This window comes from Plutella xylostella, chromosome 11 (assembly GCF_932276165.1).
Source record: "Plutella xylostella chromosome 11, ilPluXylo3.1, whole genome shotgun sequence".
In the NCBI taxonomy this organism is placed as follows: domain Eukaryota; kingdom Metazoa; phylum Arthropoda; class Insecta; order Lepidoptera; family Plutellidae; genus Plutella; species Plutella xylostella.
The window spans coordinates 2,061,255-2,078,591 of record NC_063991.1 but is presented as its reverse complement, the minus strand read 5'-3'; the positions used below and the strand labels follow the sequence as shown (position 1 = coordinate 2,078,591).

The 17,337-nt window shown below is 42.7% G+C and overlaps 1 protein-coding gene across 2 annotated transcripts in view; it reads left to right on the top strand.

Annotated features, from left to right (window-relative positions):
* LOC105380774 (mucin-17) overlaps positions 1 to 17,337 on the top strand; it is a 28,476-nt gene extending 11,139 nt beyond the window's left edge. Inside the window, exons 2-15 of one of the 2 annotated variants that reach the window (XM_048623878.1) lie at positions 3,936 to 4,033; positions 5,065 to 5,232; positions 5,419 to 5,532; positions 5,801 to 5,954; positions 6,453 to 6,598; positions 6,803 to 6,893; positions 7,440 to 7,531; positions 7,973 to 8,152; positions 8,559 to 8,666; positions 9,159 to 9,323; positions 10,128 to 10,191; positions 11,638 to 11,693; positions 12,519 to 12,623; positions 12,899 to 17,337. In XM_048623878.1, the coding sequence (XP_048479835.1) occupies positions 3,936 to 4,033; positions 5,065 to 5,232; positions 5,419 to 5,532; positions 5,801 to 5,954; positions 6,453 to 6,598; positions 6,803 to 6,893; positions 7,440 to 7,531; positions 7,973 to 8,152; positions 8,559 to 8,666; positions 9,159 to 9,323; positions 10,128 to 10,191; positions 11,638 to 11,693; positions 12,519 to 12,623; positions 12,899 to 16,579 (5,222 nt within the window). In that variant the 3' untranslated portion in view covers positions 16,580 to 17,337. Of the gene's footprint in view, positions 1 to 3,935; positions 4,034 to 5,064; positions 5,233 to 5,418; positions 5,533 to 5,800; positions 5,955 to 6,452; positions 6,599 to 6,802; positions 6,894 to 7,439; positions 7,532 to 7,972; positions 8,153 to 8,558; positions 8,667 to 9,158; positions 9,324 to 10,127; positions 10,248 to 11,637; positions 11,694 to 12,518; positions 12,624 to 12,898 lie in introns of both variants that reach the window. The other variant, XM_048623876.1, reaches the window with a different exon arrangement.

Genomic DNA, 17,337 nt, shown 5'->3' with positions numbered 1-17,337 from the left:
TTTGGCTCTCAACTACGCGATCCCGCAACCTGTTGCTACCAAAATTAAGCCGTTTAAACGCCGTACCACCATCTGTTTGCGACTCAAAAGTTTAAAAATATGGTGTATTTCCACCAATATAGATGCTGCCACCAATGCTATGCTATGTGGACCAATGAATATGATTGGTGGACATCAATCGCATCCATAGCAAAGTCTCTGGTGGAAAAGTGAATCATTATTGATGATAGATGATATGACACCGAAAACTATTGGGTTCTTGAAGATTTCGAAGAGCAAAACGTTGGACGTCAATTGTTCTCTATACCCTAATACCGGTATGGTTCTTCTTAGAGTGTCCGTGACCAAAAACCAGAGCTAGATTAGGGTGTGTCACCGTGGTGAAAGGTTTAGCCAGTCGGATTAGAGCCAGTAGCTGAATGCCCAGTGTGCTCCGTGAGCATAATAAATTATTATCGTGAGTGTATTATTATTAACTAGCTGTTCCCGCGAGCTTCGCTTCGCCATAAAAAGTTTTCCCGTGGGAATTCCGGGATAAAAAGTAGCCTATGTTCTTTCTCAGGGTCTAGACTATATGTATACCAAATTTCATTCAAATTCGTTCAGTAGTTTTGGCGTGAAAGAGTAACAGACACACAGACACAGTTACTTTCGCATTTATAATATTAGTTAGGATAATACACTCACTCACTATTATTATTAATAATACACTCACGGGCAATGAAAAGGTTCCACTGAGAAAAGCACAAAAGTACTGTTAAACGGAAAATGCTAGCTTAATAACGCTTCGCCTCCTGCAACATAAAAGTATATTTAACAGAGCATCAGGATATTACTATATTACCAACTAAAAGCGATAATATTTTGTTAACATTTTAAATTAAATTTTAGTCAAAATTGGGGACGTTTGGTGTCTAAATTTTGCGAGTGGAACTTTTTCATCGCCTGTGAGTGTATAACGTATACCTAATTAAATAAATAAATAAATAAATAATTGATAACGCAATAGGGGAGGCTTACTTAGTGCATCCATGTTAGCTGTGGTGTGATTGTTGGATGAAGAAGGCCGGGTACCGAAAGTTTGGCGCACTTTGAAATTATGCCCTTGTTCGTCGCTGAGTTACACAAAGCAACTCGATCATAAATGTATTGCTACCTTACGGTACCTATACGGACGGAAAGAGACAGGCATAATGAAGACATTAGTAAAGTTCCTTTCTGCAACTCGCATGTCCGCAACAGAAACTCAACAGCATCGCTTCAAGACATGTCGGTACGGCTCTCTGTTTGGAAACAATAGTGGGGAATTAATACGGAAACGCGAAAATAATATAGGCCAGTAACCCGCCGTTTGGCGCGCGGCCAGCGATCGCCGAAGGAAACGCTCGTAATAGTGGAAATAAATGACGGTTGACGAAAAAGATGGTGAAAAATCTTTGATTTTGTCTCCAATATTTGTGGAGTCTATAAAGTTTTATGTTAGAAATACTAGCTGTCCCTGTGAACTAGGCTTCGTCTTTAAGAAATCCAATGGACATTCTGTGATTAAAAGTAGCCGATATGTTAATCCAGGGTTGACCATGCCAATAATCATAAAAATCCTCTTTTGTTTATAAGGGAATTTTTGATTTTAGTATAATTTGCCAACTTGAAGATTTAGCACCAATTCTTCCATAGTCGGTTATCTAACCGACCAGGGATTGGTTCATCAATTATACCTCCCTTATATCTCCATATAAAATTCTTGACAGATGTGTCAAAAGTCAACAACTAATACCTGGTTATGCTCTAACCGACTATGGATGGATGAAATTGGCACTTAAGGTTTTCCCTCTTTTCTTTCGACCCCGTATACTATATAAATATTACTGCTTTATATTCCGGGTAACCATTTCAAAACAAAAGGGCAAGGACATGTACACAACGTAACACACATACATTGTATACCATTATTTGTCTCCGTGCAGCGGTCATAAAACAGTGAGTGGGTTGGCTGAGGGGATGATGTCATACCCGTGCAAGGGCTGGCCCTGGAGGGTCACACTATACTGGCGAAAAACGAACGAACGAGGGCTGACATGCAATCGGCTCGTTTAATACAACAAGATAGAGACCCCCATAGATTTTCGAAATTCGCTAGCAACTACCTAACTTGAAGATTGACGACCGAAGGTAAAGTTTTTTTTTCAAGATAGATATTTGTACGTGTAAGTTTAATCTATCTATGTCAGCTGTCCGATACCGATATTACAGGCTCTGCCTAGCCTGGGGTCGGATGTGAGATTTCCCAACATATTTTATTACAAAATTATGACATTTTATTTATTTAATTTTTTTATTTATAGACACTTTATTGCATACAAAAAACATACACAGACAAAAATACAAATTAAGAATTTTTTTTACACAAAGGCGGGCATATTGCCAAAAAGCAATTTCTTCCAGCCAACCCTTATACCTATATCACGGATATTATCACGATGACCCTTGCGAGCCTCTTGTAAACTGACTCGTTCTATGATTCAGGTGAAGATATTACTAAAGCGTGTGTAAGAGATCGCTCTTAGCGATAAGACCGCCTGTTGATAATTATTGTTTCTAGTTCATAAAGTATTTTTGTCTGTTCTATTATTTTGTTGACCCACTCACATAGTTACAGGAAATAAAAAGGCCATATTGGAATGACTGCATCGAGACATGAATAAGACATGACCAACTAGGTATTAATCATTTATAATTTACCATTTGTGATCTAATAAGTAACTCAAATATAATAACAAAATGTGGTTTTCCTCAAGTTGTTACTGTTTGAAGTTCACCGACGGAGTTTCTTTAGCAAGCCTTCTAAGAACAACTGAATTGGTCATTTAAGGAGTATATGGTATTGATGGAGTAATGATACCGAAAGGGTTTTAAGATGTTACTGTGTTTTATGGACTTGGTCTGAATTATATTCTATTCTATTCTTAAGATAGCATGGCTCGCGGGGGCGAGAATAAGGGCGATGAAACATTTTAGAAAAGGTTTATTTTGCAATGGTAAAAAAAAAAAAATCTATGTAAGAAATTTATCAATAACTTCACGATGCATGCCAATATACCTACCTACATGTAAAATACAAAAGTCATGGTTTTGGCTTGGAAATATAAAAAGTAAGGGCCTTACCACAAAATCTTAGACAGTATTTAACAGGTGTTTATCGCTGTCAACGGCCTACAAAATCTGTCAAATTTCGTTTTAAACACTTGTTAAATAGTGTTTAAAGTTTTTTGTGGTAGCGCTGTATAGGTCTAACATTGGGGAATCTATACGAATGATACCATATCTTACAAAATCCATTGGTATATTATACCATATCGATATCTACACGTATATTACTACCCTAGATGGTGACAATAAAGAAAGTGGGTTAATGATTACTTTGGCGAAGTGCATCTCGTTAAATGCAAATACAACGTTTAAGTGCGAGCATACATACTAAGGCTGCGTTCACAGTAGGCGAACTGTTAGGCTAAGACTGAGTTTGCGAGAGAGGTAGTAAGGGTGACTTTTACCCAACGCTAAAAGTATTTAAATCAAATTTTAAATACATTTTGTACTAACTGACAGATGTTATTTCGTAAATTTAATTTTCCAGTGGCAAAGTTTTTTGTTTGACATTCCAGAAATTTTATTACGTGCACCGACATCAAAAGTATTTATTATTCGTGCATTATGTTTAATGCAGCATATTCTGTCATATATCTTTCCTTTACTAATTTGATCATTGTCATGATCATCAACATCATACCCTTCCACCCAAGCCCACCCAAAACTTCGGTTGTCTTGAACATAAATATCACAACTTTTGTACGTATGTTTTAGTATTTAAGTTAATTATGTTACTTATTTTCTTGTTGTGCACAAATAAAAAATATTCTATCTATTCTTCCCAGTGCCGGCGACCACGCGGGAGCAGCTGGCGGCGGAGTATCTGGACTCCTGCCGGCGCCACGGCACCGAGCCCATAGCTTCTGTACTGCAACAGATACAGGTATGCAACACATTATTGCCAGAGCTTTAAGAGGGAGTAAGAAATGTGGATTCCATATGTGCTGTAGAGAAAGATGTAGGTTCAGAAGACAAGGCATGGTGAATGTCGTTTCTAATAATCCTTGCTTCCTTGGTAACGATTCTTTAATAAACTACCCATTGGAAAAAGGTTCATAATGTCCCTTTGCTGTTGCAAAAGCATGCGTAAACCATGCGCAAACCATAACGTAGAGCGTAGGTTTAAATTAATTCGGAGCAATATAACTCGAATACGGCGAAGCAAAAGGACGATTATAATATACAGAGTGTTGCAAAAACGGAGAATTTCGAGAATTTACAAAACTTGTAGAACAAACGTTGTTCAGAATGACCCCCTGAGTCACCTTTTTCCAACTGTATGTTTAGTAATGAAATGTAGTTCGAACATTGTTGCACCGCTTCGTGTCTTAATTACACGCCTGTACCTAGGGCCCCTTGCCAAAGATTGCAAATGTGCAATAGGTTTATGCGAATAGCTTCAGCGCAGACATGCAGACGCCTACATTGAAAATCTAGACCCAGACGTCCGCGTTATCTAGATCGCTATCAGGCACTATTTGCACAAGAATGCTCTTCCGCATTCGTTTTGTGTCATGTTAGGAGCACATTATCTGTAATAAGAATAAGTACCTTTATTAGATGGCTTGCTTCTACAAGTGAGTATTTGTATTTCAAAAGTTGAAAGTCAAAAAACAATAATGTTACCCGACCATCTTGTCTCTTGAATTATGACACTTTCACATGTATCGGGACGAAATAGGATCGAAATAAAAATCGAAATAGAAATCAGCACGTTTAATGAAACGAGACAGAGTCATGGTTAGCGCATCAGTGATCAGTGCTCCGAAACTTAATATTTCGCAATGGAAGTGTGTCCCCAAGGCCTATCACAGATAGTCTTTTGTTTTCGTCGATAACTTCAAACTTTCAAACCCGTTGCGATTCTGTGTTCGCTTTGTTGCAATACTAATCTTCCATAATTCTCTGTTTCAGGAGCTACCAGAAAACGCCATAGGCGGCAGCGTGCGCGCGCCCCGCTTGCTCCTATCACAATGTCTTCTTCTTGGCGCGGCTGCAGTGGACGCGCTAGAAGCAGTGCTGAGAAAAACGCAGTTCAGAAGAATAGAGATCGACCATTCGGCCATAGACGACGAGGGGGCGGTGAGTTGTGACTTATTGCTGAAGTGCTACGGTTTAAAATGCAAGGGGTACCCCAAGGATGCGTCTTGGGTCCTCTGTTGTTTATAATATTTATTACAAACGCTAATTTAATGGTTAACGAATGGTGAATGAGTACTGCAGTTTACAGTTTGTGACGTGATTCTAATGAGTATTATTTAATTTCAGGAAGCACTATTCGACATGATAGAGTACTACGAGAGTGCGACGATGGTATCGATCAAGGGTCCGAGGGACTTTGCCATACGCGGCTGGCAGGCAGCTTCGAGAATGATCAAAAAGGTATTTATAATTACCACTTATCCTGATCCGCTTAAAATGTGTGGGAAATAAGGTCTCGCGTGCTAGCACGGGGGCGCAAGACAAGAGCGTCAAGACGTGACAAAAGTTTTCCGTCGCACTCGATCTCGAAGCCACGCGATGTCAGTGAGCGCGACGATGCAAAACTTTTGTCAGATTTTGCGCCCCGTCCTCGGCTTTGTGGATTCTATTCCGGAGAATATTGATATTTTTTTTATGCCATGATGAACATGAATTACCTTAATTCCAGAGCGCAGAACTCCAAGAGCTGCAAGTCGTCGGTTCCCCAGTGGGCGCCATGTCGCTGCAGGCACTGTCGCGCGCGCTGCGGCCGCACTCGTGCCGGCTGCGCGCGCTGAGCCTCACGCGCACGCAGCTGTGCGGCGAGCCGCTGCGGGGCCTGCGTGAGTCGATTACTAGTTCAAGAATCGATTGCTAATTAATCGATTCAGCTTCGATTACTAATTAATCGATTACTAATGTATCGATTCAGATTGATTACTAATGTATCGATTCAGCATCGATTACTTCGACATCGATTACTAATTCATCGATTTAGAATCGATTACTAATGTATCGATTATGGACAAGTAACCCCCCAGGGCGGGATTCGAACCCGCGGTCCCAAGCTTCATAAGCAGCTACACAACAGCCGTCGTCGGCGCCTTTTAGAATTGATTACTAATGTATCGATTTTGCTTCGATTACTACTGTATTGATTCAGAATTGATTACCTACTAATGCCTAATCGATTACGACTTCTTTGATTTAGAATAATTGATTTACAATCGGTTAATATTGAATCAAATCAGCATCTATTACTAATTTATCGATTATTACCTTACACCGATTCAGCATCTATTGTACATCATACTTAATCTCCCCGTCTCTCTCTTCCACAGTGATAGCGCTAAAATCGAACAGCTCTATTCGAGAACTCAGACTCGGAGACAACGGCTTGGACCCGAGTGACGCCGTGCAGATCGCGTCTCTGCTGCGAATGAATACAAGAGTGCAGTTATTGGATCTCTCGAATAACCAGATTATGGTATGTATTCGAATAATCTTCGAGTACTAAATAATCGATTCATTAGTAATTGAATTGGAATCTGTCCACCTGTACTTAACCACTCATGTCCCGCTGACCCATTGGTGAACCAGACACAATAGATTTTTAAGCCTCGATTTCCCCGGAGGTTAAAAAATTCCTTTTTTCCCAATAAGTCCTAATAATTAACCTCTCTATTCCCAGGACCAAGGGCTGGCGCACATAGCGGACGCGCTGGCGGACCAGACGTCGCAGACGCCGCCGCCCGAGCCACTGTCGCCCCACCACTGCGGAGGTTAGTGTGATAGATACTTGATAAATCAAATACATATATCCTAGATAGACTAGCACATTACACAAGACGCGTAGGTCAAGACATGACAAAAGTTCTCCGTCGCACTCGCTCGTGGTCGCGCGATGTGAGTGAGCGCGATGCAAAAGTTTAGTCAGGTATTGGTATTAGTTGGCATGCACGTCTTGCGCCCCGTGCTAGCCCTTCAGGAACAAGGGCTGGCTCACATAGCTGACGCGCTGGCGGACCAGACGTCGCAGACGCCGCCGCCCGAACCACTGTCGCCCCACCATTGTAGAGGTGTGTTGTGTTGTCTCTTTCTTACTTGTAGACATATTTTATATTTACCTGTAGTCTCTCAAACGGCTGAAGAGAGAGATTCGGTGGTGGTTACCCCGTACATCATCACATCATCAGCCAATAATCATCCGCTGCTGGACATAGGCTTCTCCCAAGGAGCGCCACAATAATCGGTCCTCGGCCTTCCTCATCCAGTCTTTATAATGGTAACGTAGCCGTCAGCTTAATTTTTCTGTTTATCTGTTTCAGCGGTAGGCTTCGAGGGCCGAGGTCTGGCGTTTCTGGTGCTGTGGAACAACCAGCTGACGAGGAACTGCGCACACCATCTTGGAAGAGCTGTGGTATGTCCATGTATAATGTAAAAAAATACTAGCTAAACCCGCGAACTTCGCTTTGCCTTAAAAAGTTTTCTTGTGGGAATTCTGCGATTAAAAAGCGTAGTGTATATGTGTTAATCCAGGGTATCAGCTAACTCCGTACCAAATTTCGTTAAATCGGTTCAGCCGTTTTGACGTGAAGAAGTAACAAACATACACACACATACTCATAAACTTTCGCCTTTATAACATTAGTAGGAAGTAGGATTCTTCCTAATTTTCTGTCAAATGATTTATGAATGATAGGTAGGGGCGCTACTGCACATAGCAGTTCTATTATTTCATTTGCCCGTAAAATGCTATTTCGCCTGGCTCTAAATTTGCAAATGTCCCACTATCATGAAGAAGAAAAACCCTAGAGATTACCTGTCTCTTTCTAACACCTCTCTTATCCCTCATCCACAGAGAATGTCAAACTCGCTCTGCATGCTGAACATCGGTCGCAACGCCATCGGAACGGCGGGCGTTGCCGCTTTGTGCGACGGCGGCGGCGGCGCGCTGGCGTCGCTCGGGCTACAAGGAGCGCGACTGGGCCCTGAGTCCGCCGCCATCTTGCCTAAATTACTACAAACACATGCGTTGCAGGTAAGAAATATTAGTACAGTGGTGTGATTGAATAAATTGTTGGATATAATGGGTAAGAAAAGTTGATAAAAGTGGAAGGATCACAAAGGTTTCGAAGGATTTATACACTTACATAAATACAAAGTTACCCATGTTTTCGGGCGTTGCCGCTCTGTGTGACGACGGCGGCGGCGAGCTCGCGTAGGCTTGGCCCTGAGTCGGCCGCCATCTTGCCTAAATTACTACAAACACATGCGTTGCAGGTAAGATTGGAAATGTAGAACGGAAATATTATTGCAGGCGTATAGCTGAATAAGTTGCTGTTGGATGGTGTAGTCAAAGTAGTAAAATATGAAAGGATCGTAAAGATATCCATGGATTCTTCTATTCAACAACCTCCCTAATATTATGCCGATGTTTGTTTCAGAGGCTAGATCTCAGGGACAACCGTCTTGGCGAGGAGGGGCTAACGGCGATACTGAACGCTCTGAAGGAAAACAAAACACTCATACAGATCGACTTGGATGACTATTCGGTGAGTTTTGAAATTGCTATAAGGTTTACTACTTATGGTCTAAACTTATCGATATTAATAAGGTGAAGCCTTATGGGCATGCCTCCCGAGCTATCTAGGTCCACTCTCTAATACACTGCCCCAAATGATGTCAGCTCTTCTGTTGACATGAAAGACCCACTGCCACTTCAACTTGCAGATTTAGCAAGCTGTCGTAGCTTAATTTCTTTTTAACGTGTTGATGGCCAATATTTAGAGCTGGACTAGTGTTGTCACCGTGGTGAAAGGATTGGCCAGCCAGATAATCTGTCAGTCGCTGACTGCCCAGTATCTTACTACTGTGCCATAAGTATCTTAGGTGCAATATAGTGCAGCTAACAATTAACTTTGAACCACCTGCGGACGCGTTCATTCACCTTCCAACGGAAAAATCACTGATAAAACTCCACCCTAGTGTATAAATGTAAACTATATTTTAAATACCTAATGAACATTTCTGTCACTTAACTACAGGAGTCAACAACAACCCTCTCCGCATCCGGCGGCGACACGGCGACATGCGCGCGCCTCACTCGCGAGATCGCCGCGTGCTGCCGACGACACGAGGCGACGACGAGCGACCCGCGCGCCACCCGCAAGATGAGCCTCACGTGCCACACGGACAAGTGCGTGCCCCGGGTGAGTCACGAGTGAGTCACGAGTGAGATCGACACGAGGCGACGACGAGCGACCCGCGCGCCACCCGCAAGATGAGCCTCACGTGCCACACGGACAAGTGCGTGCCCCGGGTGAGTCACGAGTGAGTCACGAGTGAGATCGACACGAGGCGACGACGAGCGACCCGCGCGCCACCCGCAAGATGAGCCTCACGTGCCACACGGACAAGTGCGTGCCCCGGGTGAGTCACGAGTGAGATTGTGGCGAGCTGCGAGCAGGCCAAAAGGATTCGTCAGGGCCTCTAGTACGAGTTTTGCAATTTATGTAAACGAAAAAAGTTTTGGTATTCTTCTGTCACATATATTATCTGTCAAAAGTTTCATGATAGTTTCCGCTAGAGGCGCCACTTTGTCTGCGATAAACAAACTATCAAATCTATACAGTTCTTTAGTCTGTCTCGGCGTATTTAAGGTGACGAAACACCGCTCTCGAGTCTACCATTTAGTAAAGAAAATAATATAAGTTACTTTCGGTAAAATAGTGAGTGAAAAGAAGGTGATTCAGGGGGTTGTGAACAACTCTTGTTCTTACGTCTTTTATGGCCACTTGCACCAACATATTAAATCTAGATTTAGTTTTAAATCTCTATGTATGCCATACATTTATATGGACTGACGTTTCTTAGTCGAAATTAGAAACGAAATCTAGATTTATCTCTTTGGTGCATGTCACCCATAGAAATTAGCAAAGAATTAATAGCCAAAAAAATACTTTAAAAATTTTACCAACCCATTCTATAACAGCCTCTACCTATCTCCATTACAGCAAAGCGTACAATCTCCCGAAGAGGACCGTCGCGGTCGCCTACGGTCGCCGGCGCCGTCGCCCGCGCCCTCGCCCGCCGGCTCGCCCATTCCCGGCGCCACGCCCGGCTCGAGGTTCTCGGTGAGTTGCTATTGAAGTATAATGAAACAATTATTTGACCACTTTGACACACTGACAGCAACATGCATATGCTCGACTGTATACGAACTGTAATCCTCGAAGCGGTAGTCAAAGGTGACTCGAAAAGTCACCCGCTTTACAGACAGTAATACAGTTCAAAAAAAAAACAATTACACAACAGAATAACATAAAGTGTATGACGACTATAGCTCGACAACTTCGTGCGCGACCCTCCTTGCGGGGTGACAGACGCGGAGGGGACGAGGTACCCAAGACGACAGCGGGTAGCGGTTAGGTAGCGGGGAAGGGCAACGCGTGCACTGCACGTCATTATGACGGCAGTCTCGGCCGAGCAGTCGAGGCGGCCACATGTGTTGTAAAATCTGTCATAATCTGAGTTCGACGCACAAGAGACCACTGATCCTGAGACCATTAGTCTTAGGATGAGTGTTGAGGCCAGAACCGCCACAATTCTTGGAATATTTGCCTTTTGAATTTTAATAATCATATTATTATTATCTATGATTCGTCAATAAAATAACGTCAAAAACAACAAATCGTATATTTTCGCAAATGGATGAAATCGCATTATAAAACTATGTCGGAGTTCAAGAAGATTTTGAGTTTACCTTGCTTTATAATTAGGTTTACTAAATTTATTCGATTAATCGAAACGTCAAATCGTCACTTGAAATGTTGGCAGTTTGCGTGGAATCTGTGGACGGTGCATATTAAAAAATAAAAAGGTTAGGTGGGTTGTCGGTTGAGCAGGGACGGACTGTAATTCTGATTTGAATTATAGAACGGGTCAGTTATGCACCTTCCGCAGAGATCACAACGTTTCGCAATCTGTAATTCCGAATAAATCGAGTGTGTACTACCTATCTGTGCCTTTATTTCTGGGGTGTGATGATAAATGGCGATACCAACGACCTGGCTGATCGAATCATGGACCAACCACCGCTAGCTCGTGCCAACTCCCCGACAACTATATAATCTTCGAGGGTTTCCTGTAGAACCGTGTGCCGAATCTTGGTTTGGCCCAGGTTTGGTAGAATGCAAAATCTGCTTACTCCCGAGTAACTGGTAGTTTACTCGTGAGTAAAAAGTTACTCGAGCTTGGTCGAATCCACCCTAAATAATGAAACTAGTTTTTATTGATCAACATAATTTACTCTTACATTACGTCACAAATAGTGACACGTTATCGCGAGGTTTATCCGGGGACACTTTTCTCTGTGTGTAAAATGTCGTGCTACCTCGCCCCCGCCACTTCTTTCACCCCGCAAGGAGGGTCGCGCACGAAGTTGTCAAGCTATAAAGCTCAACGACGTCAAAAACACACAAGCTCATGATGTGTAGACAATAAGGACACAGCTTGTTGTACAATCGCCCTCGCCCGCCGGCTCGCCCATACCCGGCGCCACGCCCGGCTCCAGGTTCTCGGTGAGTTTACACACATTTAGGGTCAATTCAGACGCACCACAACCACACCCCAACCACGCCGTGTGGTCGGGTGTATATTTTGTATTGAAAATGAATAATCCAATTCACACGTGCCACATTTTGCCGTTGTCATCGACCACCTGTGCAATACGACCACATCGCAACCACATCGCGTCGGCAACGCCGCCACGCGGCGGCGGCACCGCGGCCACCTCCTCTCCCTATTAAATGCATACGACCACGTGGTTACCACATCGCAACGACAGCGACAACATAACCACATCGACATTTTGTCGCTGCCACAACGCAACTGCAAAAACCCGCTGCCACACAATACACGTAACCACAGCTTGACCACATTATGTCGCTGCGACGTGGTGTGGTTGTGGTACGTGTAAATGGACGCTTACATAGGCCATGAAGATAAAAGCTTAACGACGTCAAAAACACACAAGCTCATGATGTGTAGACACGCCCGGCTCCCGGTTCTCGGTGAGTTGTTATTAGTTATGCGTATCGTGAACAGATAGTGGTAACTATTGAAGGCAGAAATTCTAATGTTAACGCTGTCAAACTATAAACTTTGCCAGATTCGAATTTTAGATGATGACAGCAAAAGTTACGTCGTGATTATCATATCTAGTATCCTAGCTATCTAATACCTATAGTATCTAGTACTCAACTCTAACACACATAGTAAAACAGATATCTACATACAACCTAACCTTGCACTAAATTTCACTTTTTAAATATTTATATTATACTTTTTAACCTTTTGTTGTAAACATATGTGTTAGAAATAAAATAATTTTTCTTTCTTTCAAGGTGACCCGCGTGACGCCTCAACGCGAGCGCTCGGGGTCAACGTCCTCAACTGACAGCTCGGGCTCCGCGCCGCGCGCCTCGCCCTCCCGCTTCACTGTTATGCAGGTAAATTATGACCACATAGCATTATGCTGAGCTGGAAACTATTTCGGTACGAGAGGCAGTATTTTTTTGCCAATTTGTTGTGTTACGTTACAGTGAACAGTTTGCCTACTGGGAATGCACACCTAATATCTGTGCAACTTCATCCATTCGAAACTGGAACGTTTCTTTTCCTTCCTATTTGTATATCTTAGTACTAGTCAAGTGCCTCCTACCGCCCTCTGGCATCTATCTGTAAAATTTACTTTGAACTCCATTAATATTAAATATCATTACAGGTATCCGAGCCCCCCCAAATCCACGTCCATTCTTCACCCGTGGACTCGACGCCTCGTCGCTCCTCATCCCGCTTCTCTGTGACTCGCAACTACGACACCATCTACAACCCGTCTCCTCCGCGCGACCACAGAACCGACAGTGACAGTGACAGAAGTGACAAAAGTGACAAATCAAGTGACAAAAGTGATAAAACTGATCTCAAACAGGTCAAAACTGATGTAGTGGTGGTCAAAAGTGATAAGCCTGACGTTATAAAGGTTAAAAGTGATGCGGTAGCGGCTAGTGATAAAAACAATAAAGTGACTAAGGTAGTTGATGATAAAAGTGATGTAAGTGGTAAGACAGAGACTGTGGCCACGTATCAAGACAAACGCGAAGATATATCGTGTGAAACCAGTTTGAGTGAGCGCCCTCAAGGCACAGTGTTAGTGCAAGAGACTAAGTTAGTGAAAAACAGTACTGAAGCCAGTGACACTGAGAAAGTTGACGTTAAAGTCGAAGTTACGGTGAAAAAAGAGAGTGTAGCAGACAAAAGTGACGTTAAAAACGATAGTTGTAAGGTTGTAAATAGTGAAGCACCTGCCAAAGTACATAATGACCAAAATAAACCCATTAGCGCGGTTCCCGACGAAAAACAGAATGTTAAAGATGAGAAGCCAACACAGAAGGAAAGAAACGACGTTGCTATCAAGCAGCTAGAAGCATGTATAACACACGACTTGGACGATTTGATACAAGAAATGCAAGATATCTCGCACAAGTCTGCCATTTTTAAGAAAACCACCGACGTTTCCGAACCTCCAGTCAAGACTGATAGCACACAGACAGAAATTAACGTAATCGATGCAAATATCGACAGAAACGAACCAATCAAAGATGACCACACAGTACCTGTTAGTATAATACGAGATAATGTAGTTCTTAAAAAGAATAAAAGCGAGTCCAGTCTTGACAGTCCAGACTTAGAAGTTTCTAGGCTCATGAACAAGAAGCCATCTTGTAGTCCATTCCGAGACAGTAGTTCTTCGTTGGAAATCTCCGGTAGCTCAATGGAGAGTCTAAATGCTTTGGACAGTGCTCAGATTGTCCCATCTGTTCCAAGACCAGTGATTGTTCCGGAGTCAGCTGAAACAGAACTGGATAGGAGAAAACCGGAGACGATTGCGCTGTCAACAGAAAGCAGCATTGAGTCTGCCAGCGAAAACACTCCAATCAATAGTGGCAACTTCCTAAATACTTCCCTTAGCTCGAACGACAGTGTGTCCCCAATAATCTTTGGCAGAAATAAGAAGATTCATGGCTCCCTATCCAGTTTAGAAGCCAGTGTCAGTTCGTTGGATTCAGCAAGATGTACGGAAAAAGTCATGGTCACGTCTACAGATTCAGGCATAGAATACTCATTGCAAAACCCTTCTGAAAACAAAGAAGACAACTCTTCTAATGAGGGGACTTTGACAAACACATCAAGTATGAAGGATGTAGCTAAAGTGCCAGAGAAGGATTTCCTACAAAGTGTGCAGGATACTTTGACATCGTCTCCTAAAAGGACGTCGAGTATGCTTGATGTACCGGCGATGAAGGCGAAAGGACTGGACAGAGTGCGAAAGATATCATTTGTGGCGCCATCCCCAAGCTTCCATATACCCAAACCGGAGGTGGAACCGCCAAAAGTAGAGTCGAAACTGCCAACGCACTTAGAGAAACTCCTAAGCTTATTCCACAATCCTGGGAGTTTGTTCTCCAGAAATACGGAGGAAGAAAGGAAATCAGCGTCGAATACGCCGCCAAGAAAAGAATCCACGGCATTAGCTAGCTCTTTTTGGTCTTGGGGAAGCTCAGATAAGTGTTTGGAGAAAGACGAAAAGGTGGAAGAAGATTGCGACAGCAGTCCAGAAGTCACTGACTCGACTCTCTCCGAAAGAGTCCAAGTATCGTTTGTTGACGAGTCGTTTTCGAAGAAACTCGACAGTAAAACCCCTTCGACCGACACCGATAATACGCTAAGCGAATTCCAGTCGTTCCCAATCCAGAATTCCGAAAGCGAAGCTGCCGATAGCAAAATCGAAGTAGACACAGTTACCGACGTAACCACCGATGACAATTTAGTACAAAAATGTTTAGATTTAAGCTTAAAAGATACAGATGCGGCCTCCAACGGAAATGCGGGGGCGTGTGATAAAATAGATCTCATTAAACCCAACGATTTAAATAAAAACGTATACGATAATGAGATAGATAATAGCCGTACGGAGACAGTGGTGCCGACGGATAATACACCAATAGATAAAAGTGCAGAGAGCAGAAAAGAAACAGCTGTTAAACTGGATGAAGCCAAGAGTTTAGATGCTAGACCGCGATCCTTTGCTGCTGTATTGAAAGCTTCTGGATCAGAAAACACGGATAGACAAAACAGCCCTGACAGTGGCCAGCCAGTTGATAAACTACCCAGCAAAGTAATTAGAGGTATCAAAGAAAACATAAGCCCAGAAAACACTCTGACATCGAGCATGACAAACACCAAAACACTAGCCATAGAACTGACAGAACATAAAGTTATAAGTCAACCAATAGTTAATGCGGTTTGGGACGTAACAAATCCTATTGCAGACAAAATTGAAACAAAACCCGAAGATTTTAAGGCTCTAATTTTCTTTGAGGATGAAAAACCTGCAGTAGTTGGAGACGTCAAATCTAATATTAACAAAGATAAATCTAGTACAGACAAAGATGACATCAGCAGAACGAAAACAATTGATGAACAGAAAGCGGCTAGCAGTACAACTTTGGTGATGACTTTCGAAGATGTACCTCCACTGACAAGCCTGCCTCAACCATTGATACCTAAAGTGGCTGAAATAGCAACAGTTGAAAACCTGGAAGTGGTAGATTTGGGCAAAGACGCGCTTTCGTACCTCATTTACGAGAACCAAGACTTTGAACCTGAGAATGAGAGTGTAGTAACGGAAACGAAACCAGAGACGTGCACTGCTCTAGCAGAGGAGCTAAGAGACGCTGAGATCAAACAGAAACTCATAGATTTATCGCCTGAACTGGTAATAGACGAGGTTATAGAAGTGCCAGAAGTTTTCACGCCCAAAGAGGTCGCACCTCCAGCGACTGAAAGAGCAAAAGTAAAAGCAAACTCCTTGGAAGACCTCTCGCAACGTCTAGAAACTCTTGGAACCTCCACGGCCGATATACCGAAAGCAAAGTCGAAGAATATTGTTTTCAACGTTCCGGAATGCTCAGGCACCTCGCCCCGAGACATTCCCGAACGAAGATCCAAGCTTCGGTCTCGCAGTGGATCCAGTCCAAAGAGTTTGCCGGAAAGCCTCAACCGACCTCTTCCTATTTCAAAATTGGAATCGGTCAGCAAGAAAAGGAAAAAAGTCAGCTCTCTGGGCAAAATTGCGCGCGACTCTCTGCTAGCCTTGAACAGATGTGATGAGGAAATCGCCGACATAAGACGCGAGTATAAGTTGACGTCAGTTGAGTCGCTGAGAAGTCTGGAGTCGGTTTCTGAAGACGCCAACTCTCAGAGCGGCAACTCAGTTGACTCCAGATGCAGAAGCTGCTTTAGGACCTCGCAAGAGAGTCTGATGTCGCTGGACTCCATAACTGAGGACTGTAGGTGTAATTGCACAGAAGACAAGGGTGACAGTCACCACAGTGCGCGCTAGAACTTAAATTTACGGGTAATATTATTTTTTACGCAAAAAAAAAAACGGTGCGTTTCTTAAAACGAACCGTGTGTTCAATGGTGTAAAAACGCTTTTTGAGAATTTTGATGTCGTTTTTCCCTGTTCTTTGAATAAAACCTTTTGGTGTAATCTATTGTGTAATTTAAAGGTTATGTTTAGTTTTTAAGGCCTTTTTGCATAGATAATGCTGCTAATTTATTAATGAATTCCGTTCTTTTTAACCTATGCTTAGTAATTTAGATAAGTCTTAAGCTGTGTACAGACCGGCCGAACGAACGCCAACGAACGGGTTTCGTTGACCTTCGTTGCTGCAATCTGCCCTGTATTATGTATGATAAATATCCATCGTTGTGTGTTCGTTGGGACGGTCTGTACGCAGCTTTACCCACTCTGTTATTCGAGTAAAAATACTGGGTGTTATAAAAACGGTATTGGTAAAGATTGATTATGGTAACACCCATGGAAAAAATCTAAATACAAATGCAAATTATTAAAGAAACTTACCATAAAAAGCACGTATATTTTGATCTAGGGAATTCATTAATATAATGAGAAGCATTATTATAAATTGTAATGTAAACTACTTAAAAACGAAACGGCTGCATAGCGCGTTCGATGCTTTAGTTATTGTAGTTATAATTTAAATCGACAGTAACAGTCATAATCAGTGATATAAATAATATTTTTAAATTACGCAGCATTCAAATTGCGTTCCAAAATGCCGACTAAATGTTACT